The sequence below is a fragment of the Pyxicephalus adspersus genome, chromosome 1, assembly GCF_032062135.1.
Source record: "Pyxicephalus adspersus chromosome 1, UCB_Pads_2.0, whole genome shotgun sequence".
Taxonomy (NCBI): domain Eukaryota; kingdom Metazoa; phylum Chordata; class Amphibia; order Anura; family Pyxicephalidae; genus Pyxicephalus; species Pyxicephalus adspersus.
The window spans coordinates 34,391,230-34,417,923 of NC_092858.1; the positions used below are offsets into that span (position 1 = coordinate 34,391,230).

The following is a 26,694-nucleotide window of genomic DNA, read 5'->3' on the forward strand; positions in this document are numbered from 1 at the left end:
TGCATTCTAGCTGGCATTCTGTAAATGTTTTTACAGATAGAAAACACAATTTGGTGTTAAATATTCTTGGTGTCTATGAATATTTTATGCCCTCTCGATGTATTTGTTCATTTTGCTGTTTGAGCCGGCAGTAAAACGCTCAAATACAAAAATAACAACGTATTTATTGAAGTGAGTGGTAAGTTAATAAGAAAATGAGAGTATTGCCTCGCCTGTTCACTTGCTATATTTATTGGCAAGATTCCCCTGCTTACTTCCTTGCTTAAATCCGGTTATTAAATTTACAGTCGTAGTTCCAAATGTATAAATACAGTAATAACCATAAAAAAGCACACAATGAAAAATAATGAGTTCAATGAGATGTTCATGGCGAAATGTGAATTGCAGGTTTGTGCTTTATTAGAACAGGCAGCAACTGAGGGGTCAAATTGCTGCAATCCATAGGGATGGATGGGGTATAATGCTTTATAGAAGGACAATCTTTACAGATCAGAGTGAAATTTTGGTCTATGTATTGCTGTTATCCATGTTTATACTGTGCCCCATGCATTCTGGGGTCATGCATTTATATATGACTATTGTTTTTTTGGGGGCCTTGTGATGCAGCAGAAGAGAAGTTTGTATCCCTCTGTGGTTTGTGGTTTAGTCCCATGGATATCATTGTTTGTTTGTTTATATACTGCCACCAAGTGACCAAAAGCTGTTAAGCCAGCTCATCCCCTCTGCACTGGTCAGCAGGATCTCTGCTGGAATTTTCAGGCTCACATTGCAATGCCAGAAATATTTTTAATTCCTTATTTTTTTATAGGTTTTTTGCAATGTGTGAAGTTTATTATGAAACAGGTGCATAGGGGTGTTTTTCCCCTGTATTTTTTCTATAAAACCACCGACTATCCCAGTAGTAAGAAGCATTGACAAAGTTGTTTGCAATGTGCTTTTTGGTGCAATATTCTGCCCAGGACATGACATAAAGTAAGATACAAAAAAATGCACAACTTGCACTGAAAGAGCAGACTTTATTTAGACAGAACATAATATTGTCAGATCACATGTGAGTGTGAAATCTTTGCAGGAGACATAAAAATGATCTACTGATCGTAATGTAGCATTTATCCTGTGGTTCGTGCATTAAAAAGCATCACACCACAGACCAACACAACAGTGTTATATTAAATAAATCTCTCTTGTAATCTGATAGCAGACAGCTCTCAAACATGTAAAAGCGATATAAAGCCCATGTGATGTTAACAGTTGTGCATTTTTAAGTAAGGGTATGTTAAAGAATAATATTAACTGTGTGTTTTTACATCATAAAATACAGTTCTGTATGAATTCCATAGAAACATGTTCTATACAAGTATCAGTATATTTAGGACTTTTAAACTTCTTGTTTTTGCGACACAATGACTTAATTATATTATGATCAATCGGGTTTAATACAACTTAAAAGACAAAAACAGCACATTTTTTTACCATTGGCCACAGTTAACAAAAACATGCTACTAGCAATATTATATTCACAAAAAAAAGTTGATTTAGTCCAGACAGAAAATCGGAGTTCACATATTTTCAGCTCAGCTTTGGTTTCCAGATGATACAATACACTTCCTGTACAAAAATAGAAAAATGCAAGCATTAATATACTGTATATATCTCTTTTTTATGTTTAATCACATATGGGATCTAGTTTTCCAACGAACATAAAAGTTTTGTTCGTGTTATATAGATAACATGTTTGATGCACAATGTTAAATGTAAACGTTTTCCACAGTCCAGACGGCAAAATCCCACTAGCAATACCACATAAATTGCAGAAAATACAATGTACATTTTGTTACAGGCAGTAGTATTGTTGGGCTGCATAGGCAGTAATTGTTCTCTGATCAGTTTATTTCTTCATTAAAAGTTTTTTTTTTTCCTAAAGATTCAAGTTCTAAGCTTTAAAAAACTTTGGCCATGGTCCAGGGTCGAGTCTCCTCCTCGTGTGTAGTATCAGTAAACATGAGATTTTTATTTAGAAAGTGAATGGATACACTTTGTAGGCTTTGTGTATTTTTTTCTGTACATGTGTCTGCCTGGTTCTTGTGTTTGAGTAAACCCAGCGTTAAACATACTCATACGCATTGAAATCAGTCTAATTTATGGCTTAACTCTTTTCTTGCCAGTTTAATTTGACGATAGGCTTTTTCATACTGAGCGTTTCCTAGATTACTTTCAGGATTAGAGTTGGATTAAATTCCAGTGTAGCCCAGAGACACTTAAGAAAATTACATTAAAAACAGAGCATGGCATAGATCGATCAAACATGCAGAATGCATTCTGTAAATCCCTGAATCTCTAATCTGGGTCTCCCTAAACCCCTGAAATATGAACAAAAAAATCAAATCACACAGCCCCAGATACCCCCAGCTACATAGGATGACTTTAATAAGACGCTGGCAGGTAATGCACTCAGTCAACGTTCTGCAGCTTTAATGAAGGTACTGAGCTCAATGCAAGGTCATAAATAAATAAAACGCATGCGGCCAGATGGGCTGTAAATTACAAATATAAATTAAAAAGGTGAAGAGAAAGGTGCTTAGTGTTTTTATCCCGGCTATGTGATGTCCAACAATACAACTCACTATTAATTACACATAAGTATTCTAACTTCTCATTCAAGTCCGAACTGAAAGTCTACAGATTTACAATCTCATTTTATAAGGCAAAATATAAAACAAAAATGGCGTTTAAGTTTATATAGATTAAATATAGCTCCATATTTATAGCATGATACCATTTTATGTGTTTATTGCAAGCACAGTGTAAATATGTAAATATTCCCATTCACTCGTTAACATAGGAAGACTTTTTGTAACCAGTTAAAGTGCTGAAATTTACTGTGACAAGGGGTACTTTGGCTTCAGAAACTCTGTTTCCTTCTTTTAATTGGGGAGGATATAGAAAACACGTGTGTTGAGGCAATTATTTCACAGGTTATTTTCCAGCAGATAATCAATCCGTAAATTACATAAATTAAAGCAGAGCCATCCATTATTCAATGTTATTATGAACATGAAGAGAAAATGCAATGGATTAAAAAATAAAGATAGATAGATATCAATTGATCTACATACCTGTGGTTCCAGAAATCTTGTTTAGCAGACATTGTTTGGTTAAGAAGACTTACTAGTCTTAAGGGAAAATAGAGAAAGAAGTACACGCAGCTATGACTCCAGTACACTAGGGTGGATTCATAAACATCTGCTCTATTATATTCTGCTGAGTTTACATAATTATGCTGGGATTGGATTTTTACAGAGTATACCTTGAAGGCAATTACAACTACATGTAGAACTGGAATGGAATATAGCATATATGTTGTTTTTAAGTTATCCGTGGCACACCACAGTAGCCCAGCTACTGTTAGGAATATATAGTCAAACAGCTAGTTTATTGATAGTTTAAATCTTTTTTCCCCAATTTGCTATGATGAAATTGCCTAAACCATGGTTTCCTTTTGTTGCTTCAAGTTGCATGTGGTAGCCAGTTTTCTACTCCCCATAAATCGACGAGTGCTTTAAGGCTTGCCCTTTGCTTATAGATGTAATAAAACACTTAACTTTCTCTTCTAAGAGAGGCATTATTATAGCCTACAACTGGCTCGGTGAAATCTCTTAAATACCAAAGTCCTTTCTTCCTAAACAATCCTTGCACTTTTCTGTATGTTTGAAATAAAGGGAAAGAAAAAAATTAAAAAAAAAAAAAAAAAAAAAAAAATGAGCACAGGAAGGAAAGAGAGAGAATGAGGGAAAGTGAGAGAGAATGAGAATCCTTATAATATCATAACAAGAGCAAAAGCAGATTGAGCGGCTGGGGGCCCACTGGTTTTACTGCAAATCCCATCCATACTATACAATAAATACGAGATAAGCTGATAAGTGGGCAATGAAATAAGACTCTAAAAAGCAATCAAATGGTTTATAGCTGAACACTACAATCTTGGGAGGAACATCCAGCTGCAAACCCTACCATTATAATATAGTAGCAACGAGAAGATCGATAGGTTGTGCTATACAAATGTATGCATGTATGTATATAGAATATGTGTATATATATATATATATATATATATATATATATATATGCAATATTTGTACACATTAGAAACAAAGAGATTCGTTCTATATATGTTACACTCAGACGGAGAGGAATGCAAAGAAATAACATATCTATGCACTTCCTAGCATTAAATAACTTGCTATAAAACATCTGCTTTAGGTAAAAAAAATGGTGCCAGCTGCTGGCAAATTTTGATAGTGGGTTACCAGAGTTCTCACACAGAAAAACAAACGTTATAAAAAAAACAATAAGGAATTTCTGTTTATTAAAACATATGCCCCCACCCTCACCTTTTTTTTAGATGTGAATGTACTGAATAACACCCCTGCTATAACCATAGACATTTTGTTGCACAAACCTTTCTTGCAGGAGGGTGTCCCACGCATTGCTTGTATAATCTCTGCCTCAAATGGTCGTTTTATTTTGCTTAAACTTTATTTTTTAGCTGTTGCCTGCACTCAAGGGACTGTTGGTGTTATACCAGGGCAATAAACGACCCCTTTTCCTCTGTTCTCATCTTTATGGCTTTACAGCCACCATTTCGCTTTGTTGGTCACAGGAAAAAGATCGTAAAATCCTTCAGCATCCGGGTTTCTCTTCAGCCCTGAAAAAATATTGCTGTTTGTAACTTTCACAAATAGTAGCCATTAGAAATAGCTAGAGAGTGTTCTAGCAACTGCACTCACAATGTCATTGTCCAAGGAATTCAGGGACCACATTCTTATTACCATCACCAATTCTGTGCTTTTTATTGTAATTATTGTTGTTGTTATTATTAGTATTTTTTTCTCTAAGCTAGGACATTAAGATGTCATAGATGGGCACATTCAATACACAAAATGACTTTCTACATGTGTAACAATAAACACATTACAATCTTCTATGTTCAGACCCCTTCTCAGGGCATTGTGGCTTTTATATTTCCTGTGATCTCATCAGACCTTCTCAGTCTACAAAAGACACACATGAATATCACGGTTTAAAGCTTTCTAATTATAAAGCAGCCAAGCAAAGACAACAGGGGCTAAACATAAAGTATATAGACTAAAATGGGATGAGCAATGCAATTATATTACTTGCCGCAATGTTACATTCCTAATATTGAAACATTAATTAATACGTGATTACAAAGCATACATAAAACAAGCTGTGGACAAAATCCAAAAAAAAGGGGGGGGGTCCAGGTAAGAGTGTTTTAATGAATGATAACCTAAAGGTACTAAATGCATAATAAATATTTATGTATGTGAAAAAAGTATTACAAGTGTGCAATTGTCCTCATAAAATAATATTTGATGTTTGCATTAAATATTCAGTAATAAATATTAAGTAAAATAACTGTACAAGATATAATGGATGTATAAACGTGTACATATATAGGGAAGTGATTTTATTATTATACACACACATACATATATATTTATATATATACTTATATAGCTATATATATATATTTATTATATGTATATATATCTGCATGGTGTAGCCTCTCGCTATGCACACGTCTATGGGTATTACATGTCTGCTAAGTTCCAATGATTTTGCATACATTAGATTCTATTAAGAAGAACGTGAAATTCTATGGGGATAAAATGTAAATCGGATTTAAACTGCCGCGTTCTCTGGAGACTTGCTCCTAGTCCCAAACACTTGAAGATTTTTTTTACCTCCTCCCAAACTAATTTTCTATTTCTAATTCTAAGACTTACTTTGAATGTATACTTTCAGCTAGGGAATCAACACAAGCAAAACCAATTTTTTCCTCTCTTGACATCTCGCCTCCTATTGGCTCCAGGCAGGTCAGCTGACTTTGTCATTTTGTCTGTCCTGGAGTGGAGCCGTCCCTATAACAATCTAGTTCAGACTACAAACTGGAGACAGAAATAAATATTAAAGAAATCTTACAGGCAGGTAAAGGAGAAGATATGAATTCCTATTTCACGAACCCCTCTTTATCCTGCCATTTAGCTAGTGGCCAAGAAGTTATACCAAATGTGGCCCTTAATTCAACTGCCTATGACCCTGTTAGGCATTTTTCCACTTATGGAGCAGCGGTTGCTCAAAATAGGATCTACTCTTCACCATTTTACACACCGCAAGATAATGTTGTTTTCAGCTCCAGCCGGGGCCCCTATGAGTATGGATCTAATGCATTTTACCAGGAAAAGGACATGCTTACTAGCTGCAGGCAGAATTCTATGGGACACAATACACAGACTTCAATTGCACAGGATTTTAACAGTGACCAAAACAGAACCAATGTCCAGGAACAGAAAACTAGCATACAGATCTATCCTTGGATGCAGCGCATGAACTCCCATAGTGGTAAGTTTTACAGCTTGAAGATATAAATTAAATAAACTGAACGATCTTTACGATCATCTCCCTAGCAGAACAGGCTCAGTTCTTTTTTTTATGGCCTCATAAAAGCAATAAAGTAGTTCCTTTCACAGTTGCTGTTATAGGCCTTTTATTTGTTAAGTTGTTGCAAGCAAATATGGCTTGTTATGTGCTTTCTAATTAAAAGACGTTGAGACTTTCAAATATATGCAATAAAGTTCAACGATGTTTGTTTTTTTTTTTTGTTTTTTTTTGGTGGGGGGTTAAAAGTTAAATAAAAATACTTTACTTTTTTATTAGCTGATAGATGGCTATTTTATTGTTGAAAGATATTGTTTTAGCTCAGTGCGATGTGCATATTAATTAGTTTCTTTTATATGTGTTATTCAGGGGTGGACAGGGTATTAGGGTGGTCCAGGGGTACAAGCAGGTATTTTGCTAATATATGTATGACTGAGGGTTTTCTCACTAATTATTCTCAGTTTGTCTTGTGTCTGAATCCCTAGGGGTGGGCTATGGAACGGACAGGAGGCGAGGTCGCCAAATCTACTCCCGTTATCAAACCTTGGAGCTGGAGAAAGAATTTCACTTCAACCGCTATCTGACCCGGCGCAGGAGGATTGAAATCGCTAACGCACTTTGCTTAACAGAGCGTCAAATCAAAATCTGGTTCCAGAACAGGAGGATGAAGTGGAAAAAGGAAAGTAACCTCACATCTACCCTGACTGGGGGCAGTGGGGCTAATGCTGACAGCCTGGCCGGGGGGAAAGAGGAGAAGCGAGAAGAGACAGAAGACCAACCCAAAGAGTGAATGGGGGGCTTCCACTAACATCCCTCTACTCCCTTCTACTATTCCTCCACCCCCTCAGCTGGCAGAATTCATTTGGATGGGCTGCATTACGGAAACAAATATAGAAATATATCAAATATATAGAAACCCATCTTTTTTTCTACAAGCCACTTGTGGACTAGATGAATCCATTGAGGGAATAGAAGACCTGCAAAAGTGTGAGCTTTGGCCAGCCTGTGTCCACCATTTATTTCTTTGGCTTTGAGTCTCTGTGTTATGTTGTTCTCCAACTTTTAACAAAAGACAGTATTCCAAAGTCACACATTTCCTTGTAAACAAACATTGCCTGCAAACAAAGGGAGAAGAATCCTGTGACAGACGTTGCCTGTATGTGTGTGTGTTTGGAATTGGGCTTGCACACTTCTAATGTGAAGAGATTCATATCTCCCAAGAAACTCTCCTAATCCCTCTTCCACCCAAATATACCATTCCCCCCTCCAAAAATAAAAACTAGCTTGACTGTATTCAAAACGATTCTTTGGATGATCTTCCATATTCCATACTGTGACAGTTACCGTGTGAATCTTATTTTTCATTGTGCCCGTGGTGTCAGTATTTATATTTATGTCAGCACTGCAATGTTCAATATTAGCTCGTAAAATGAAGTTTCCTAGCTGTAGAATAATGGTTACTTTCTCGTGTTTCACTGACTATGTATAAAGATCACGTCCTATGGACAAACTGTTGAGTATTTAATAAAATTGATATTATTTTTACAAGGTTGTACGTTTTCATTGCCTGGAAATCCTCCTCCTGTTTTCTTTAGTTTGCACCATGTCAACGCTTTGTGTACAATGTCATTGACAATGATCAGAAAAGCTCACTCTTGTCTATTAGATCTTTTGTGCCTCTATTCCTTACTACAATAAAGATATATTATGCTGCATTCATTCTAACTTCCGAAACACGTGCATTGTCTGTGTAAAACATGCGCCCCCAGGAAACAAGCCTTTCATAGGGACTGGTGATCCTGGATTTCATGTACCAGGTCATACTGGACCCTGGGTACCTAATGGTAGGGGGCACAACCCACTGGTGCAAGTACCCACAAATATATAGATAAAACACACATCATATAGGCACATCAGTATGAAAACTACTCACGGCATTCTGCAGAATATGCAATCCAACAGCCTTAAGTTACTGTCACCACCAACCACCAATGTAAAAAATCTTTATAATCAAAGACTTAGTAATAACCATGTAGCTGCATGTAATGAAATCTATCATATTCGTAGACAAAACGATTTACAAACAATTTCATTTACAAAGAGAAAAGCAAAAAAGAGAAAAGCAAACAAACAAAAAACATTTCTATCCAATATTTCTAGTTCTAGTTTATGGTAAAAATTAGCATCCATATAATTAATATTTAGAAATATACATGTAAATAAAATCCACTCGGCCAATATATTCCTATAGAAAAACCTTGGGGGTATTAGGTTAATTCCACTTTCTTCGACTATATTAAATTTAGGCTCTGCAGCCATCACAGTTAATCCAATTCTATGCCCGCTGAACTTTTCACCTTGAAATAAATATTATATATATGGAGAATAGTTTGATCTGTACCTCCAGAAAAAAAATTCCATCTCCATTACATTAGCATGTGTTTAGAGAGGAAAGTGAAGTATTCAACCCGGATACCACGTTTAATTTTTTTTCACTGACCAAATAAAGTGATTTTTGCAGACTTCTGATCTTTCAAGCGCAACAGAGAACCAGAGACCTGAACTTTCTCTCCAGTGATCAAAAACACAAATATTTATTGCACACGTATGTTTAGGAGATGCTTTGCTAGATAGGGATCTGCATTTCAACTAGCAGACCAAAAAAACAGACTGAACAAAGAAAGACACACAGATCTGACATCTAATAAGACACGTGTGTGTGTGTTTTGTCTTATCAGATGCGGTGTGTAATTTGTGAATATATGGAAAGGAGATCTGGGGAAATATTCTCTATTATATATGATCTTTACATAGAAAGTCACTTTTGGGTGGGACATGATCTGTAATTTCTGTTGGCTCCAGATTTTTAATTAATATACACACAATAACAAGCCATTAAGCAGCAGCCAGAAATTAATATGCAAATATAAGAAATTTAAAGGCTAGATCAGTGGATTTTCCGTAAAAGGTTAAAAAATGCGCAATGATCCCTTGTTTTTTTTTTTTAAGTGCCTTGGGGGAATTTGCAACCATTAAGTTAATTTTTCAGTGGGTGGTCAACGATGTTGTAAATAAATTATTAATATAGTTATATTGTTATAAAGAATAAAATCCAGATTTAGTTGGTCGCCCATTGACCTAGCACACCAATGGTGGCTCCCGATGCAGCCATATTTAGCAGGCGCTTTACCACCCTACTGGCACCAGGTGACGCTGTGGCCTCATTGTCTTCGTTTTCGACTTGGGGCCTTTAGTTTGTTCTGCCAACATATCAGATACGTTTCACAGGCTTCCATCAATAACCTCCTGGGGTCATCAAGCCAAATTTATGACTGGCCAACAGAGTCACGTGATTCTATTTAAACATCCCATATTTGGGCAGAGCACATAGAATAAAGAAAGAGGATTCCCCAGCTATAAATTCTGCACTTTAGAGAACAAAACCCCTGAACTTCAAAGGGCCACAAATCAAGCCTAATCAAAGGGTGCAAAAATAACAATAATAATAATAATAATCAGCCATGAGCTCGTACGTAGCCAATTCATTCTATAAGCAGAGTCAAAATGTTCCAGCCTATTCCATGCAAAGTTATGGGAATTATGGATCTGTATCCGAAGTCCCTTCATCCAGGTATTGCTACAGTGGGTTGGATCTGAGCATTACATTCCCTTCTCCTGGTTCTTCAAACTCTCTAAACGGTCTGGACATGCCTTCAAACCCCACTACAAACTCTGATCGGCCTTCCTGTAATGTAATGGGCACTTCGGGGCACACACTGGGTAGAGGAGATCAAGGTGCCCTCAGCCCTGGGATTTACAATCAGAAAGCGGGGAACACTTCGTTGGAGGACAGATCTAAAGGGATTGAGAACATCAAATCTGAGCCGGTACAAACAACTCCACAAGGACAGCAACAACCACAGCAGCCACAGCAGCAGCAGCAACCACCCCAAATCTACCCCTGGATGACCAAACTGCACATGAGCCATGGTAAACTTTCACTTCTCGCTTTTGTTTCATAGGGTTTTGCATTGGTTTTTATAGGCCATACGGGGCAAATAATAAAAAAAACCCGAGGTCGTAAATTTTACGACTTAGGCATCAATTGCTCGTAAAACTGTCCACTAAAAGGCTTACAGGCTATAGACGTCCAAATTTATGACAGCATAATTGGATCATAGGAACAAAACGTGTAGAAAAGACAATAATTCCATTTTTTAGGGAGAAGGGGAAAAATGATTTTTTTACAGAAAAAAAATATATACACTTGTTTAGTTAATTTGCTAAGGTGGGATAGTTACAATTTTGCTAAAGTAACTTTATTCTGTAATAAACATTTGCATGTTGATGTACATAAATGCATGGAGTGTGTTAGGTCCCGCAGTGTTAGACATTTTTTTTTTGTGTTTTTTTATTACTATTTTTCTGTGCTATATTGATATACCCCTACTGACTTCTCCTCCTTAGAAACTGATGGCAAACGTTCCCGGACAAGCTACACCCGATACCAAACTCTGGAACTAGAGAAAGAATTCCATTTTAACAGATACCTGACACGTCGCAGGCGCATTGAAATAGCCAACAACTTATGTTTAAACGAGAGGCAGATCAAGATCTGGTTCCAAAACAGAAGGATGAAGTGGAAGAAGGATTGTAAAGTCAAAAGCAAAGACTCCCTTTAAATGGCGATCTCAAAGGAGCTAGATATTTAAACTTAGTTTTACTACATCTACTTAAAGAAACTTTTTTTTTTGCCTTTTGTGTGAAGGGAGGTGGATGGGATCAAGGGAAGGTAAAATAACTACAGGGATTCTGGGTTGATTAACACCTCTAACACAAGACACTTCTCCCCCCTCTTTATATTTTGAAAAGCAAAATAGTGTATAGATCTGTATTTTATCCATTAAGTGTATTATTTTGACTAATGTCAGTTTCGAGGTGTAAAATGTGGAGGAAATAAAAATGTTTAGGCAGCTCCTTGTATAGTTTACTAGCCCAGGCGTCATTGTACTAACTGTGCAATCTGTCCAGGGTCATAGAAAGTTCTTTGGAAAAAAAAATGCTAATTGGGATACTAGGCTGAAAAGGGCAGGCAAAGAGTGGCTGTATTATATTGTGCTTATTATAATAGGGGTCATATCTTTGGCCAAGCAGTTAGAATTGGAAAATATAAGCGATAGAAAACACAAGTATAAAGTTTCAAGCTGAAACTTTGCCATTTGTTGTATAGTATTGTACATACACACACGAGTGTGTAAAATTGTGTCCATGCACTTGTATAGTCTTAAAAAAACCCATACGTGTCACACACTACAGCGTGAATTTGTTTTTTGTCTCATTTTAATAGTAGTGTTTATGTTTTTTTTTCCCTTAGGGTCAAATATGTGGCCACCTATTCCTAATACCCCTTGCCCACACACTATGGTATACTTAGTTATACAATGTATGTGAGCAGGATTTATTTTGTCTAATTTTGGCATTTTGGAAGGGAACAAATCGCCAGAATTATTTTCATGTGTAATTTATTGTGTTTTTTTACATTTACCTTTTCCTTATTTTGCATTATAAATGCTGAAGTGTATAAAACAATTTGTACTTCATTGTTTAATATAATCATTTTTAGCCAGTTTTATGCGATAATGTAACTCATATATTTATTGGTTTCAGTTTCATATGTGAAAATCATGAATCTTATATTTTGTCATATTGAATAAACTGCAAGTAATATAACAGATGAATCTGTGGTAACAGCTATGTTTTTCTTTCATATTTCTGGCCAGTGAAATAGGGAACCAATTTCTAAAAAATACCCTTAGAAATGAGCACAGAAGTGACAGAATCGCATATAAATTAGGTAAAATATAAAGGTGATGGAGTTAGACTCTAAAACTGCATATTATTGGGTACGTACAGATTAGAAATGAATACATCCTTATGTATCACTAAATTAAGATGTAGATATTTATATTTTTACTATCCATCAGCCCTTTTCTTACTAACATATATGTCTAACGCTGCGTAAATATACAAATAACCAAACGAGCAAAGATGAATTTATGTCAAAGCAAAATTAGGCTAAAATAAATGACATACCTTTTTTGTTTTTCCTGAAATCTGTTATGGGGCAGAATCAAGATTGTATGATGACCTGAGGTGTGCCTCTAGAAATCTTATAAATCCCACACATGGACAAACTGGTTCACTTGGTGTGCAATTTTACCCCAAGATCATGTCTTGAGAAAATGATCCGATTCTGTAATCTGTAATCTGGCCTGGAGAACTATTTACAGTGGAGACAAATGCTTTGAATAAGTTAAGAGCACCATAAAACTTTATGGCACTTCCGTTACACGTTGGGACAAAAGAGGAGCTTCCTGATATTGGAAGCCAAAAACCCTTTGATGATGATTCCTAGAGCTGAACATTTTTTAAAATGTCTAATTACACATTGTTGAAAATAATAGCGTGTGTATTATGGTTTGCCTGTAATTAGCTTGTGCTGTGGTTTTGGTGTAAAATGTAGTCAGCTATAGATTATTTGTCAGGCTGGGTTTTCTGATGTTGTTGATATATGACAGCCACCTTCAGCTCCCCAATGTCCCCTGTCTTTGTGGTGACGTCATCCATCCAGAACCCAAGCCTTACCATTTATCCAATCCTTACAAACCCCAAAATTCTGAAGTTAGGGATGTCACTTCTGTCAACAGTTCTAATTCACAAAATTCGCTGCAACTCTATACAACCCTGATATCGTGCACCTAGACAGTAGCCACACATGTCAGGGAATATTAATTCAGTGTACTGAAGGAGACCAGTACAGCTCCAGACTAGGAAACTTTTGGAACTGAATGTGAATCCAAGCTTACATTACAAATGCACACTCATTTTACCCTAGGCCATCCCTATACAAACATTTTAAGTAAAAAAAAAAACTCTAGACAACACACTCAAAGCAAAATCATCCTTACTAAATTGTGATCAGGTAGACTTTTTGCTGCAGACTGCCAAGATAGCTGACAGCTGGACTTGAATCATAACACAATTACACCGGTCTTTTCTATATCTGACTCATCTGCCAGAAAATAAGGCTAAAATTGGAAAGAAAAAAACGTCGAAGGGAAAAAGGCCACTTACCTTTCCTGTAAAAACTGTGACCTCTATTTTAGAAAAGGTTACCTAGGCAAAAAGATTAATAAAATGATAAGTCCATGTCTTTGTGAGACATTGCATTTAGTTTAAGAGAGAACATTAGTGCAAATACTTCTGGCTTCTATTCTATGTGAATTTAGTAGTTTAAAAGTTTTGAAAGGTTATTTATGTGGATGGCCATAAGGAAAGACCCTGAATGGTTCTCCTGGAGCACGTGATGTCATTAAAGTAAGTTTTATGGTTTGGGGGAGCTGACAAAGCTACAATGTATTTACATCATATATAATCTTAACTGTCCACCATCGCAGCTGCTGGGTCTCTTTAATGCTAGGACAGTGGGACAAGGCGTTTAGTGTGGATTACGTCGCCTTGTGAAAGCTGAGAATCAGGGTTCATCAGCCAAAAGCACCACAGCCAAATGGAGCCACTTCTTTCCCCTTCTCTTAGATCTATATAGGATTTAAGGTAACGTTTCAGCTTCATATCATTACTAATATATAATCAGTATTTTTTTTATTTTGCATTTAAAGGGTGCATCATTTGTTCTTCTTTTTGCAAAGTTCTGTTTATTTAGTGAATCCGACTTTTATTCAGGTATAGATGAGTTTGCCTAGCTTGATCTCACATATTTAAGATTTTAGAAAATGTTCTAAGAATTGGATGAATATACAGCTGTCAGGAACCTTGCTAGGTGTTCTGTATTTGATGCATAGAAAAGGGAGTGACTGCAAGGTAACTTATCAGACTTCATCCACACTGTGATATATGAATCATGTACTGTACTCAAAGTTTGTAGGCTTGAAGAAAGTTAGTGGTATAGAAGTGCATGCGCAATGTCTGCGAACGTTTATCATGAGATGTCTGTGGATTTAACTCATGAGAGCTCATAGCTCTCCAACCCTGGGTGATTGACAGCAGAATACATTGGCAGTAATGTACAGCAGCATAATTGGGTTAGAGAACATTTCTGATATAGGAACATGCACATAAAGGGACCCAATAAATATATTTATAACTTTATATTAGCTCTATATAATGTTAGTATTCCAGGACCCCAATGTTTCATGCAGTCTAGTCACGATCTCTCTTACCATATGTTTCAGCTACTCAACTCCTTCTTCCCCCAAAGTCATTAGGAGTTCTCCAGGTGAGCTCAGAGTTGTGTGCAGAGCTCAACAAACGGGTTTTCCTTTTTGAGGCTAGTGTTGTAAATACTTTGGATATTTTCAGCATGGTTTCAGGCCAAATGTACATCAAAGGATGTATTGAACAGACAAAGAGCACACAGATGTGTTACAGAAAGCTTGGGATATATAGGACTGATATAGATGATAGATAGATGGATATATAGATAAATAGTTGGACAGACACACACCGACAAATGCAGATCTCTCTGCAGCATTTATATTTGCATAGGTTCGGATCGGATTTTTCTGTTCACATTTGTGCTTATAAAGTGTAACAGCTATCTGGCATATAACTAGATATTTATGTGTAGATATGTATACATTAGCAATCAGATCAATCCTCATATATAAGAAAAAAATAATTTTGCTTCTGATCTTTTAAACTATATCTGCAGACTTTACAGATATATCCCCGACTTTCAGTTAACAACTCTTACAGCTGTGTAAAAGCATCCTCTAAACATGCATTTGTCGACAAGATTATTTATGATGATAGTATTTCATTTGCTGTATAACATTGATGTCTACTCTGCTAGAATGTAATATAGTTACAACTTGCATCAGGGACACAGCACCAACCACAGGGAATGGCATGCCGCTTTTAATTAATTGGACTAATTTCGCCAGAATTGATGTTTCCATATAGAAACAGCCATTTTCACAATGTATTCATTTTCAAGACACCAAAATAAATTGTACGAAAGGACTAAAATGGAAAGGACTCGTAAGCTTTCTATTTTTTTTTTGTTTCAAGCACTACAAAACTATGTCACAATGAAAACTAAATGATATCGGTAGCAATTAAAAGAAATAACTTTAAAGAATCAAATGTAAAAGCAAAGAAAAAAATCACAAAGGCCACACACAAAGTAAATTAGTTTTTTTTATCAGCTATTCATATAGAGCTATTATTTTTATTCAGAATCAGAATATAAAAATGATTAGATGATGTAGATATATTAATGTAATTCATGATAGTGGAGTTCTTTATTTCTATTCAGCTTGGAGTGGTGGATACATGACCCAGCCACCCAGTGCCTGGCACAATAGACGTGTAGGTGTATTTTTTAAGTCCCATTAGAAGTATAGGTGTGTTTTTCCAAGTCCCAGTAGAAGTGTAGGTGTATTCATCCACAGTGACAAGAAAGAAGGAAAATCTTACAGAAGTCTGGAGGGGGTAGAGAGCTGGAACTCAACTAAACTGGCACCCAGACAGCATTGGCATGAAGACTTATACACAATCTGCTGTTTCGCTTTCAAATAATAATACGTGTTCCTAAAATACACCTCTCCTCTTTACAAGGAGGGAGGAGTGTTTATCATTGCCTACAATCTACATTTGCAGTCATGCAAACAGAGCAGGTTTAAAATAATTTCCAGAGCAAACAGACTGAAAAATATCACTAGGCTTTGCAGACCTGCACATAGTTACTAACCATTACAATCTACTGCACACAGAGAGCCAGTTCTCAGCTATGTCTTGTAGCTGCTTCCCTTACTTTAATAGCAAAATACTATGAGCACACAGCAGATTTGAGAAACATATGTTAACCAAACTAATTCAATAAACCAGTGCAAGGGGCACAAGTGCAATACCCATTGTAGTCAGTTACAATCCATCTTTTTTTTCGTTTTTCTTCATAAAATACATTCTGTTCGGTTAAAGTTGGTTAATGGACTTTGCTACTACTAGTATGCTTGTATTATTTATTGACCCCAATAAATGAAAAGACACATTTCAGTGTGGTGTCTTCCAAGGCTCAGCTTCTATTCTCAAACATAGAAAACTTGACTAGTAGCTACAAGAGCCTGCTCTACTCTGCCTGTATTGTGGTATAAACCAGCTATTAACATTGGCAGGGACATTCAATACTTTCATTGTATTACCGGTAGTATTTTGTCATTCAGCTTTAAATTAAAGATACTATACTCCACTGATAAAATGGTAGCTGGAGAACAGGAAAGGCAGGATTGGATGGTCTCCATAGCGCACAATAAATTATATACAAAATATTAAATTTGTTTCATTGTTAGGTAGAAATCTCTCAGTTTCTATTACATTTAACAAAATGTCAATATGTGTGGGTCCTACCAACCCCCAATCAGCTGCTTGCCATGGTTCCAGAAGCAGCACTGAGAACAGCTTGGCCTTTTTATAGCTTAGTGCAGGTGTGGTCCTGGAAATCTCCTGTACTAAGTTGGAAAAAGTATAGAGCACAGTTATAGACACTAGAGCAATGGCATTGCAACCAGACTGGTATTAGTAATTTTCAGTGGCTGTAACCACTTTCCATTTTCCATGCTAACATTAAAGATACCTTAGTTCAAATTACTTTTACTTAATAATGCAATATACTTTTTTTGGAGTGGTGGGGGGATTTATTGAAGACATAGCTTTTTTGGATCACCCAGGTTCACTAATGAAAGTGTATCTTCTCTAGTCTTGGAGAGCTTTAATAAACCAGGCCCATAGGGTTCATACCATTAAATGTAAATGTTAGGAGATTAAGACTTTTCCAATATGGATATGAATCCAATGGATTTTTCAATACCCACTGTAAAGTAAAAAAAAATGCTTTATGCTAGGACACAATTGGTAAATTAGGCTATATCTAATTTATAAAATGTTACAAAATAAATCTAACCTATATCACAGATTATGTTTAATACCTTTGCATTGTTCATTATCAAATCTTAGCTGCAGACTTTACATTGCTTCAATTTACTGTGTTATCCAACTTGTATACAAACATCACTGTGGCCTTATGTTGATATATATATATATATATATATATATATATATATCCTAATAATTATAAATAACCCTTCTGTGCCAGTCAGCTTGTGTACAAGATGTTTTACACTTCAAATATTGTCTTGCAATATTGCTTGCTTACTTTCTTAGCTAGGCCATAGCATTACATTGTATGGACATCACTCTGTATGGAAATACTATATCCACGTATTTTTGAATTTAGACTAGATGAATATTTTTATAGTAAATCATTGGACTTTGTGAGTATAACATTCTATTTAGGTATACTTACATTTGAGTTAACCATCACCATCACTGCAATTTACACTCCTGGGTTCTAACATATCAAGTAAAAAGAATTAGCTCACCAATATTAAAGTTGACCATGCATAGAATATTTGCACCATACAACCTTCATGTTTTCACAATTGCTTTTGATTTTTCCCCCTTTGGACTTTTTCACATTTAGTTTTAAACTTTTTTTGGAAAGCAAATGCCTCCATTTCTTCTTTATTTATTTATTGTCATATAATGTATTTATATACACAATGCAAACATTTTAATCTTCTCACGTAAATCAGTAGTAAAGTATATTCAATCTGATTCTAGATTGTATCAGTGCAAAATTTGGAAAAGTCTAGCGAGGTGTACTTTTGTGAATGAGTTTTTTATTTTTTTTTATTTCCGAGAATGGCCTAGAGCTTGTACAAGGGTAGCTAAAATGTTTGCTTAGTGATTACAAAAGTGAGCAGTTTAATATATAAGTGGATTTTTGGGCCATCCATTTAAAAAAATTTAAAAAAATTAAATAGTCAGCTTTATCATATCATGCTGGTTATTGACACAAACAGTCTGGATTGGTACATAATCAGCCTATATATGGCACTTAAAGGTCATTCCAAGCTATCCATATGCTATATCTCATTCACGGCTTGTGTCAATGGGCTTTTGTTCATGCCAGAACTGCTTCTTTCCTCATTGTCAATGGAAATGCAAATTAAGCTTGAAACAGTTTGATGCAGCAAGGAAGGAGGACAATTGCAGGTCAAATGGAGGATAACTGCAGGTGAAATATACCTGTCAATGAACATGAAGGCACCTGCATTTGCCCATCAACACAAGCCCACAGCCTTTTAACAGAGGCCCCCAGACTGTTCTGTTATTCATATACTCCTTACAGTGGCTGTACTAAAAACACTTTTATATCGGTACATATTTGGGTTGCATTGATGATATGTCATCCACATTCTGTCTAGTATATCGTTTCAGCCAGGGTATCTAAGCCATAGAATTTATACATTTCTTGGGCTTGTTGTCTTTGTGACAAAAAATTGACCAAGGTTTTCTCACTGTCAGTGGTTTGTTGCTTGAATAAATGTATTATATAACATTTTGCAACTCTGAAATTGTACTCTAAAGCCCTTTTAATATATACAAAAATTTTACATGGTTCCAAAGCAATTGATTACCTATGCAAAAGAGAATGCAAACTACAATCAATTCTATTGGTATCATCATATTTGTTGATAAATGATTGACAAAAACTGTAGAATTACAATGGACGAGCAGAACATTTTTCATCTACTAGCAACATGCATACTGCTTTTATATACTTAGCCATTCAGTTCAACAAACTACCTATATACAGGTGATAGAGGGTGCTCAATTTATCAAATCGTTAGAGAATTTTTTTGTATTGTAATTTTTTGTATCCCTTCTCTATGGTTAGGAAGACAGTGCATGCTTACCTTTCTAGCTGCTTGTATCACCCAATGACAGCTCCATTAAAGAGAAATCATCCACCAAAGTCTCTTCAGAAACCAACACTTTTGGGAGTGTCAATCTTTCCACTGCGTTCATTGATTCCTTTTGCTGACACTTATGTGACTGTAGGACATAGTAGTGATGTTAGGTTTGGCAAGAGCATGAAGCTTGATTGACTTACTCAGACTCATATTGGTGAAAGGGATTGTGGGATGTTAACATAAAAATACCTTACAGCATTGTCAGTAATTATTCCAGCAATATATGTCATGGTTATGAATTATTACATAACTGCATCTAAAGGGTGTTTTTATTTTTGCCTAAAGCCCCACTAGAAACTATTTTTGACAAGTACGGACCATGTTATTTTGGTTGGAATAACAGAGCTTTATGCATGTTGTACTTCAAAAGAAACTACAAGGGGTATCAAAAAGTTTCTATAATGATTTTTGGTCGGTTTTATTCATTTTATTTGTGTTTAAAAGTTAATAAAGCATTAAGTTATATAAAGTTTTGAACATTTTAATATAAAAAACTTTGTTACCTATAAACATTCATGAAATTTCCATGATTTGCAGAACAAGCTTTCTAAGAGAATATCTAGCATTAGAGGCTTACTTATCTTCTTCCAGAATGAGTTCTATGTACAAAGCAGGAGGTGGACTTTCCTTTTACTTGCTTAGTTGTGGATGTAATTTATGCTTTTGCTATTGAGGTCTGTTAAAACAGGGATAACATACAGCAAAGTCACCCTAGTAAGAAAGCATAAAGCTGTAGCATATGTGTACAGAATTTATAAAAAATTATCTCATCCTTTAGTCTATCCAATATAGAAGGCTGTACTACTTAGTGGTGGTATTTCTAACTTTCACATTTTCTTCATATATAGTGGTGCTTGGAACAGTAAAATTCAAATCAAATTAAAGATTAGCTATTCTCCGTTGAGAAAAGATGTCTAGGGGGAATATGATCACCCTGTATAAATATATAAATGGTCCGCATAGAGAACTTTCTTCCCCATTATTCACTTTGAGATCATTACAAAGAACAAGAGTGTGCTCTTTGCGTCTGGAGGAAAAGAAGTTTAAGCTCTGGATAAGGAAGGGATTCTTCACTGTAAGGTCTGTGAAAATGGGGAACTGGCTCCCCCAGGAAGTAGTTTCAGCAACTACTATAGGTTGCTTTAAGAATAATCTGGATGGTTTCTAGAAGCACAGAATATAACTTGAGTATTAAAGCTTTAAAGTAAAGATAACAGTGACCGTTGATCTAGGGACATCCGATTGCCTCATGGAATCAGGAAGGAATTTTTTTTTGCTCTGTTGGAGCAAATTGTTACCAGGGTTTTGGATCAACTATGTCCAAAGATTTTTATGTCTGGGAATTGTTTATTTCCCTAGTGGTTAAACTTGATAGACTTACAATGTAACTGTGAATTCAGTCAAATTGAATGAGGGGAAATCAACCAGATTCAGAAACTTGTCAGAAAAGTGGGAATTGGTATTTTTTCATGAGCCCTGCTTTACTTGCCAATGATAGATGTAGCAAGGTTCAGCTAGTCTGGCCTTTGGACAGTGACAACTGTCATCATCTGGTGGCCTACTGTACCTATGACAAAATAGTAGGGCTCAGCCAATGCAGCCATCAATACCAAGTACAGCAAATTCAGATTGGAGCTCAGATTACTGAAACTGAGTCTGAATAGACTCCAACCAGAATTATTCAACAACCACTATGTATAATTTTAAAGTATTAAAAGTTTTGTTTGTAATAGTGAATGTACTTTATTAATTGTCCATATTTCATTAGTCAAAAATAGTCACTAGGGATTGGCAACCCCAAAGGCATAGAAAAGGTATTTCTGCATGGTATTTCTTGCTGAGACCTCACGGTCATTTAAATCCAAAATGCTGTCAATCACTGTGTTAAGGTGTAGAACATTATACTGAAAAACTTCTGTCCTCTCCTACAATCTCTATATAGCGGTAGATCCAGAGGTGTGTTTTGTGGATACCAATGTTCAGCTCCTGCAGAATGCTGAGAATGAATGTGTGGTATCTACACATAGAGCCCAATTTTTTAAAGCATTCCAAGACTGGAGAATATATATGATCATGGGAGAACCGGGGTGATCTGGCAAATCTGATGAGTTTGAAAAAATCCATTCCTGGTTTGTTGGATCACCCAGCTTCTCCCATGATAGACCATACTCTTCAGTCTTGGAGAGTTTAGGAAAATCTGGCCCATACAGTATATTAGGAGACCCAGAGACATGACTGTGAAGACGACAGTGTCTGGAAAGTATTATCCAGGGTTGCTTATGTATAGTACATAGGACTCCATACCCACATTCTAAAATGAACATTTATTTACATGCAAATGCACCTAAACCCCCAATCATCATACATTTTCTGAACACTGAGAACCCATAGGAATAAACCAGCTGCATATTTAAAGTGCTTTCAGGTTGATATTACACATTTTTAGCAATGTAGAAGCGATTGAGCTCTGTACATTGTCTGTATCACTTTCATATAAAAGTCGTCCACAGAAAAACAAACTCTTGGCTGGTAAATCCATGTGCCACCAGTGATATGCAGTATGTATTACTGGCAGCAGAAGGGCCAACTGAAGAAACTAATTAGTTCCCCCAACAGAAAGATAATTAACTTTCTATTACTAGACACTCTCCAAAGCCTAATCTCAACGTCCTCATTTCCACAGCCATGAATCTTGCTACAGCTCTCCCAAACCTACTCATGCATGGAGTTTGCATGTTATCTCTGTGTTTGTGTGTATTTCATCGGGGAAATATACAGGAAGACTGTGTTTGGAATGTTAGAATTTGGCTATTGTAGGGATATTAAAGTGTAAGCTCCCCTGATGACTTTAGACTTATTTTGAAGTATGTTGGTGCTAAATAAAGATAGGATATTAAACATGGAGGCAATTGTGTGTTTTCTGTTTGGCTGAAAAAAATGAAATGTAGTTAAAGCAGGGTGTGTAGGACTTCTGTTTCTATACAGTTTTCCTCTACCTGTTTATGTTGTAGTAATGGCTTTTCACAAAGAATTTTCACCCATCCGGCCCTCTGTTAGTCACCTCATTATAATGATTACAGGAAGGATCACATGTGAGCTGTTTGACCCAGTTTCTTTCCTCCATTCAGTTAATGAAGTGCTTTGTACATGAACTCACAAAAGGTATACTAGGACTGGAATGCAAACACACATTCACATTAAAGTGTATTGATAGCCAAAACTTTTTAGTTATCTGCATCTTTCTGGTTTAAATTTGAGTAGGGAATATGATAAATCCTATATAATAATCTTACATGTTGCTGCCTTTGCCCTGACTGTAGAACGTACTTTAGAAAGTTCTCTGGTGCCACTAAGCAAAATAGAAATCTCTCCAAAGCAAAGGGAATCCCCTCTTAGACAGATCCTGCAGAAACAAGTGTCCCCATACCTCCCAATACTAAACAGCATATAAATGATTGATACTGTGCATAAAAATGAAATCGCTTAGTGGAACAAAATGATGATGACCTTTTGTGAACCATGCATCATCCAGGAATTCTCAGGAAATTGTAGTTTTACACACAGATAAGTTCTGTCAACATACTGTCGTAAAAAGACGAACAGATGGGTAAATCCACTAATAAATAAACTTTTAATAGTCTTTTGCAGTAGTAAAAAGTTGTTTCTTGGAAGCAAACAACTGGTGCTGTGTGGTTATATAAGATGCCTCTATATAAGCATGGTCATGATAGTAATAAGCAAGAAACATAGAGGTATGAAGATCCTAACAACAATGTAAAGTAGACCCATCACACATTGGTGCAGATAGAGGAGAGAATGAAAGGAATTCCCATGGAAAACTGACTGATAGATTTCTGCGTATGTCTATTGTGGTTAGTTTGCTTTAAAGGATACATCCACATATTTGTACCCTTTCTTTCTCCTGGACTCTTTGAAACTTTGCACTGTCCTACCTGCACCTGTGCACTGCAGACTCCATTTATTTTGTTGAAATCCATTACCAGACTGATATGTTGAGAACTGAAAGTGCACTTAACTTTTAAGTAAACTTCATTTTCATTTATTCTTAAATGTCATCTAAATTGCACATTTGGTGTATTTTGTATATAGTACATTATAACTCTTCTCCATTCGTTGGTTGAAATGAGTAGATATGGAGAAAGGACCTGACAGGGGTGAGGCTAAGTTGTGGAAATTAGGTGAGAGAGTGCAACTTTCAATATGCAGAGAGTTTCAAATGCAGCCGAATGCGCAGCAAAGAACATTTTGTTTGTGAGCAAGAAGCAAGGTGGGAGTATGTCAAGTAGCTGGGATCATTTAATTCATGAAGGGAAAATTGTTTAAAGTTTGAAGTTCTGAGCATTAGGTTTGTGGTCCAGCCACTATGTTTTTGAGAAAGGCAGTATACTGTTCCGTAGGGATGATGGAGTCAATATAAAAAGGTGACAAAAGTCCCATGGCAGAAGAGACTACAAGTTTTCTCCGTGACGTGTAAAAGGTCTTTAGGGTAGCCCCCAAGGTGGGATGTTGTTTTTGAATTTATGGTATAATGGCGATAGAAAAGCTAGGAAATAGTTGTTAATAATGGTTCCAATCTTTTCTTTGGGTGTAAATGTTCCAATCTACTATGGATGTGAGGTGACATGCCCAAAAATATTTCTGGTTCATCAGTTGTTTTGCTGTTTCAATGGCTTCAACGCTTACGTAATTCTGATTTTTCTGACCATCCTAGTTATAGGTTTGCATTTTAAAGGCAAAGCTAGCCAAGTACCCTTACCATATATCCTGAACGTTAGTGACCAGACCTTTATGGCCATATATGTGCATCCACCATACACCATCTGACAAAGATGATTCAAATGTCCATATTAAACATACAAAGGGAAGAGAGATCAGGCCCTTAGAAAACAAAATCATTTGAGAATAACCTAGCTTATAACTAGTTAAAGTTAGTTATAAGTTAGTTAAATTATACTATCCTCACCCTGTGACTTTTATACACATTAGCCATTGTACTGGACAATACTGATTATTGAAAATTTGTAGGTTTAATAAATTGACTGAAGGTGCAAAAACTATTTGGTGATATAACTAATTTTTTTTCACATGCATTCTACTTTAAAACAACTCTCTGAAATAAAATGCATCAAAACACCTCCCTCTCCTAAACAAAATATTCACTTCCCTCTTTCTGGTTTACCTTTTTCCTTACAATCTTGTCTCTACTTTGCTGTTTGTATTTCCGGCAAATGGATACATTTTGGCAGTAGTATGAGTATAGTAAAAGTCTATAGTGGAGACCTAGGTCATTATCCTTATCACAATGTGCCCTTGTGCTTCGTAAGTATGGCGAGACACAGTTCATTTACCACCTGGTAATATCATTTTTAAGTGTCTGGGAATACAGCCAATGTGTTATCATTATTGCAGCAACAAGTATAAACATGACTGGAAGGATTAGTGAAATATACCTACATTTTCCTGTAAAAAAGACAGCTAACAATTGGTTAAACACTATGATTTATTCCTTTCGGAAATATTTTTCTCCTTTAGTCCCTAGAATCCTATTTTAAAACATCCATTAGAGAGAGCAGTTCCCTCCATGCATTTAATTAAAGCCAGCAAAATATGAGGTTGACTATGGTTGAGCCAGTAATCATTAAACTCATATTCCAAAGAGAATGTTCATTCATACAGATAGATTTGACAGCTTTGAGTGAGTGTCAATGACTTGTATAAGAACGTAGTTCATTTATAGGTTAATATGTCAAGTGGAGTTTTTGTACAAATATTAGCAAAGTAAGTATCAATGTTATATCGCAGACTAATAGAAACAATGGTTTAGTTCTCACTAATCCTTGAAAATCCACAAGTAGTAAACGTGACACATTCATCATTCTAAGACTATTCATTTTTAAAAGTTTAATGTGAAAAAAAAAAAAATTATTTATTGTAGACACTTTATATTCTTACTTCATGGCCTTGCGCTGCGTAAAAACTTTCAATAACTGTTGTTGGAAAGGATCCTTCACGATCCTTTCCAACGGCAAAAGACTGCACGATGCATGAATGAGCACTGTACATATAGCGCCATACAGCTGTATGGAGAGGCAGGAGTACGACGGAGCAACACACCACTGTGCTCTCTCCCCTTCACTTCCATTGTGATCATTCATCATTCGTAGATCTGCCAGGACAGATCCATGAACAACAAAAGACGAGCCCTGTACACATGCCAGATCCTCCTCCAATATCAGCCCTGGTGTGATTATTGGACGAGAATCATCTGACGTGTGTATGTAGCCTTAGAGACAGAGCATCCCTACTGGAACCTATCTACAGCCATCTCTCTCTAGTTTCTTAAATCCTTTTTTCTTTGGGTATGCTTGTACACCAACTCTCCAGCTTTTACTTGTTCTGCCATGGGTTCTACTTTTTTGTTTCAGCACTTATTCGAATATTTTTCATACGCTTCTTGGTTCATCTATTGTTTTTAAATGCCCTTAAATGTCTTACTAGGCCAAAAATACATCTTCAAAACGTGTAGTCAAAAATGTCAAAACGTTAAAATGTTTTTTTGTGCTTTTGAATACCAAAGGTCTACTTTATGTGTGGGGGTGCATTTATGTAGGTGAGATCAATATGAATCAGTTCTGCTAAGGGTTTGGTAGCAAATACAAACAGGAGAGGGGATAAGTGGCATGCCTTTTTAGTCCCCCAGAATTTTTGGCAAGGTTCTAAAATTCTAAAAGAACAGGACTATTCAACAGTCAAAACTTTGTGGGTGTTCAAAGTCACCCTTGATCCTTTAGTTGTATGAAAAGGTCTTGCAATTAGTGGCAGAAGCCAGATGTACTTCATTACTTTATTATATATAAAAACGTAGCATTCTAAATTAGGACACCGCTATCAGAAAACCATTCAGGCCTGGAGTTTTCTAGCCATGTAAAGTAGCAAAGCTGTGGTCAAAAAAGGTAAAAGAATAATTGTACTATGTAGTCATCCAACTTTCCTATGGTGAAATGTGCTCTTGTCTCATGAAAGTAAATTAAACCCCTTAAGAATGAAAAAAGTGGCATAGTATAAGTTATGTGTTCTTGTCTAGCTAGGTCCACTAATAATTTACCATTTAAATATCCGAAAAGAATCATTTTTGACTCCTGTAAGGTTGTTTTTCCTTGGTGCATTCAAGTATTGAAAGGTCAAAGTCAACGTTGCAATGTTTCCACATTTGGAACATCAGAGGAGATGGCAATGTAGACATATTTCATACTGTGTAACCCAGCTATTCCACAGTTTTGAGCTTATTGACTTTTCCAGCAACACCCACTGCACT

General features: G+C 36.0%; 2 protein-coding genes and 1 long non-coding RNA gene across 3 annotated transcripts in view; all 3 read left to right on the forward strand.

Moving 5' to 3' along the window:
- LOC140327066 (uncharacterized) overlaps positions 1 to 26,694 on the forward strand; it is a 58,127-nt gene that overhangs the window by 3,095 nt on the left and 28,338 nt on the right. The window lies entirely within an intron of this gene.
- HOXC6 (homeobox C6) lies at positions 5,764 to 8,001 on the forward strand. Its single transcript, XM_072398266.1, has 2 exons — positions 5,764 to 6,426; positions 6,948 to 8,001. Exons 1-2 carry the CDS (start codon positions 6,027 to 6,029, stop codon positions 7,250 to 7,252), a joined length of 705 nt encoding a protein of 234 aa, XP_072254367.1. The 5' UTR covers positions 5,764 to 6,026; the 3' UTR covers positions 7,253 to 8,001.
- HOXC5 (homeobox C5) lies at positions 9,923 to 12,189 on the forward strand. The gene is made up of 2 exons (XM_072398279.1): positions 9,923 to 10,452; positions 10,930 to 12,189. Exons 1-2 carry the CDS (start codon positions 9,984 to 9,986, stop codon positions 11,142 to 11,144), a joined length of 684 nt encoding a protein of 227 aa, XP_072254380.1. The 5' UTR covers positions 9,923 to 9,983; the 3' UTR covers positions 11,145 to 12,189.

Coding starts and splice junctions, on each gene's coding strand:
- HOXC6 (XM_072398266.1), top strand. CDS start 6,027: ATGAATTCCTATTTCACGAACCCCTCTTTATCCTGCCATTTAGCTAGT. Junction 6,427..6,947: donor GCGCATGAACTCCCATAGTG/GTAAGTTTTACA, acceptor CTGAATCCCTAG/GGGTGGGCTATGGAACGGAC.
- HOXC5 (XM_072398279.1), top strand. CDS start 9,984: ATGAGCTCGTACGTAGCCAATTCATTCTATAAGCAGAGTCAAAATGTT. Junction 10,453..10,929: donor CAAACTGCACATGAGCCATG/GTAAACTTTCAC, acceptor TCTCCTCCTTAG/AAACTGATGGCAAACGTTCC.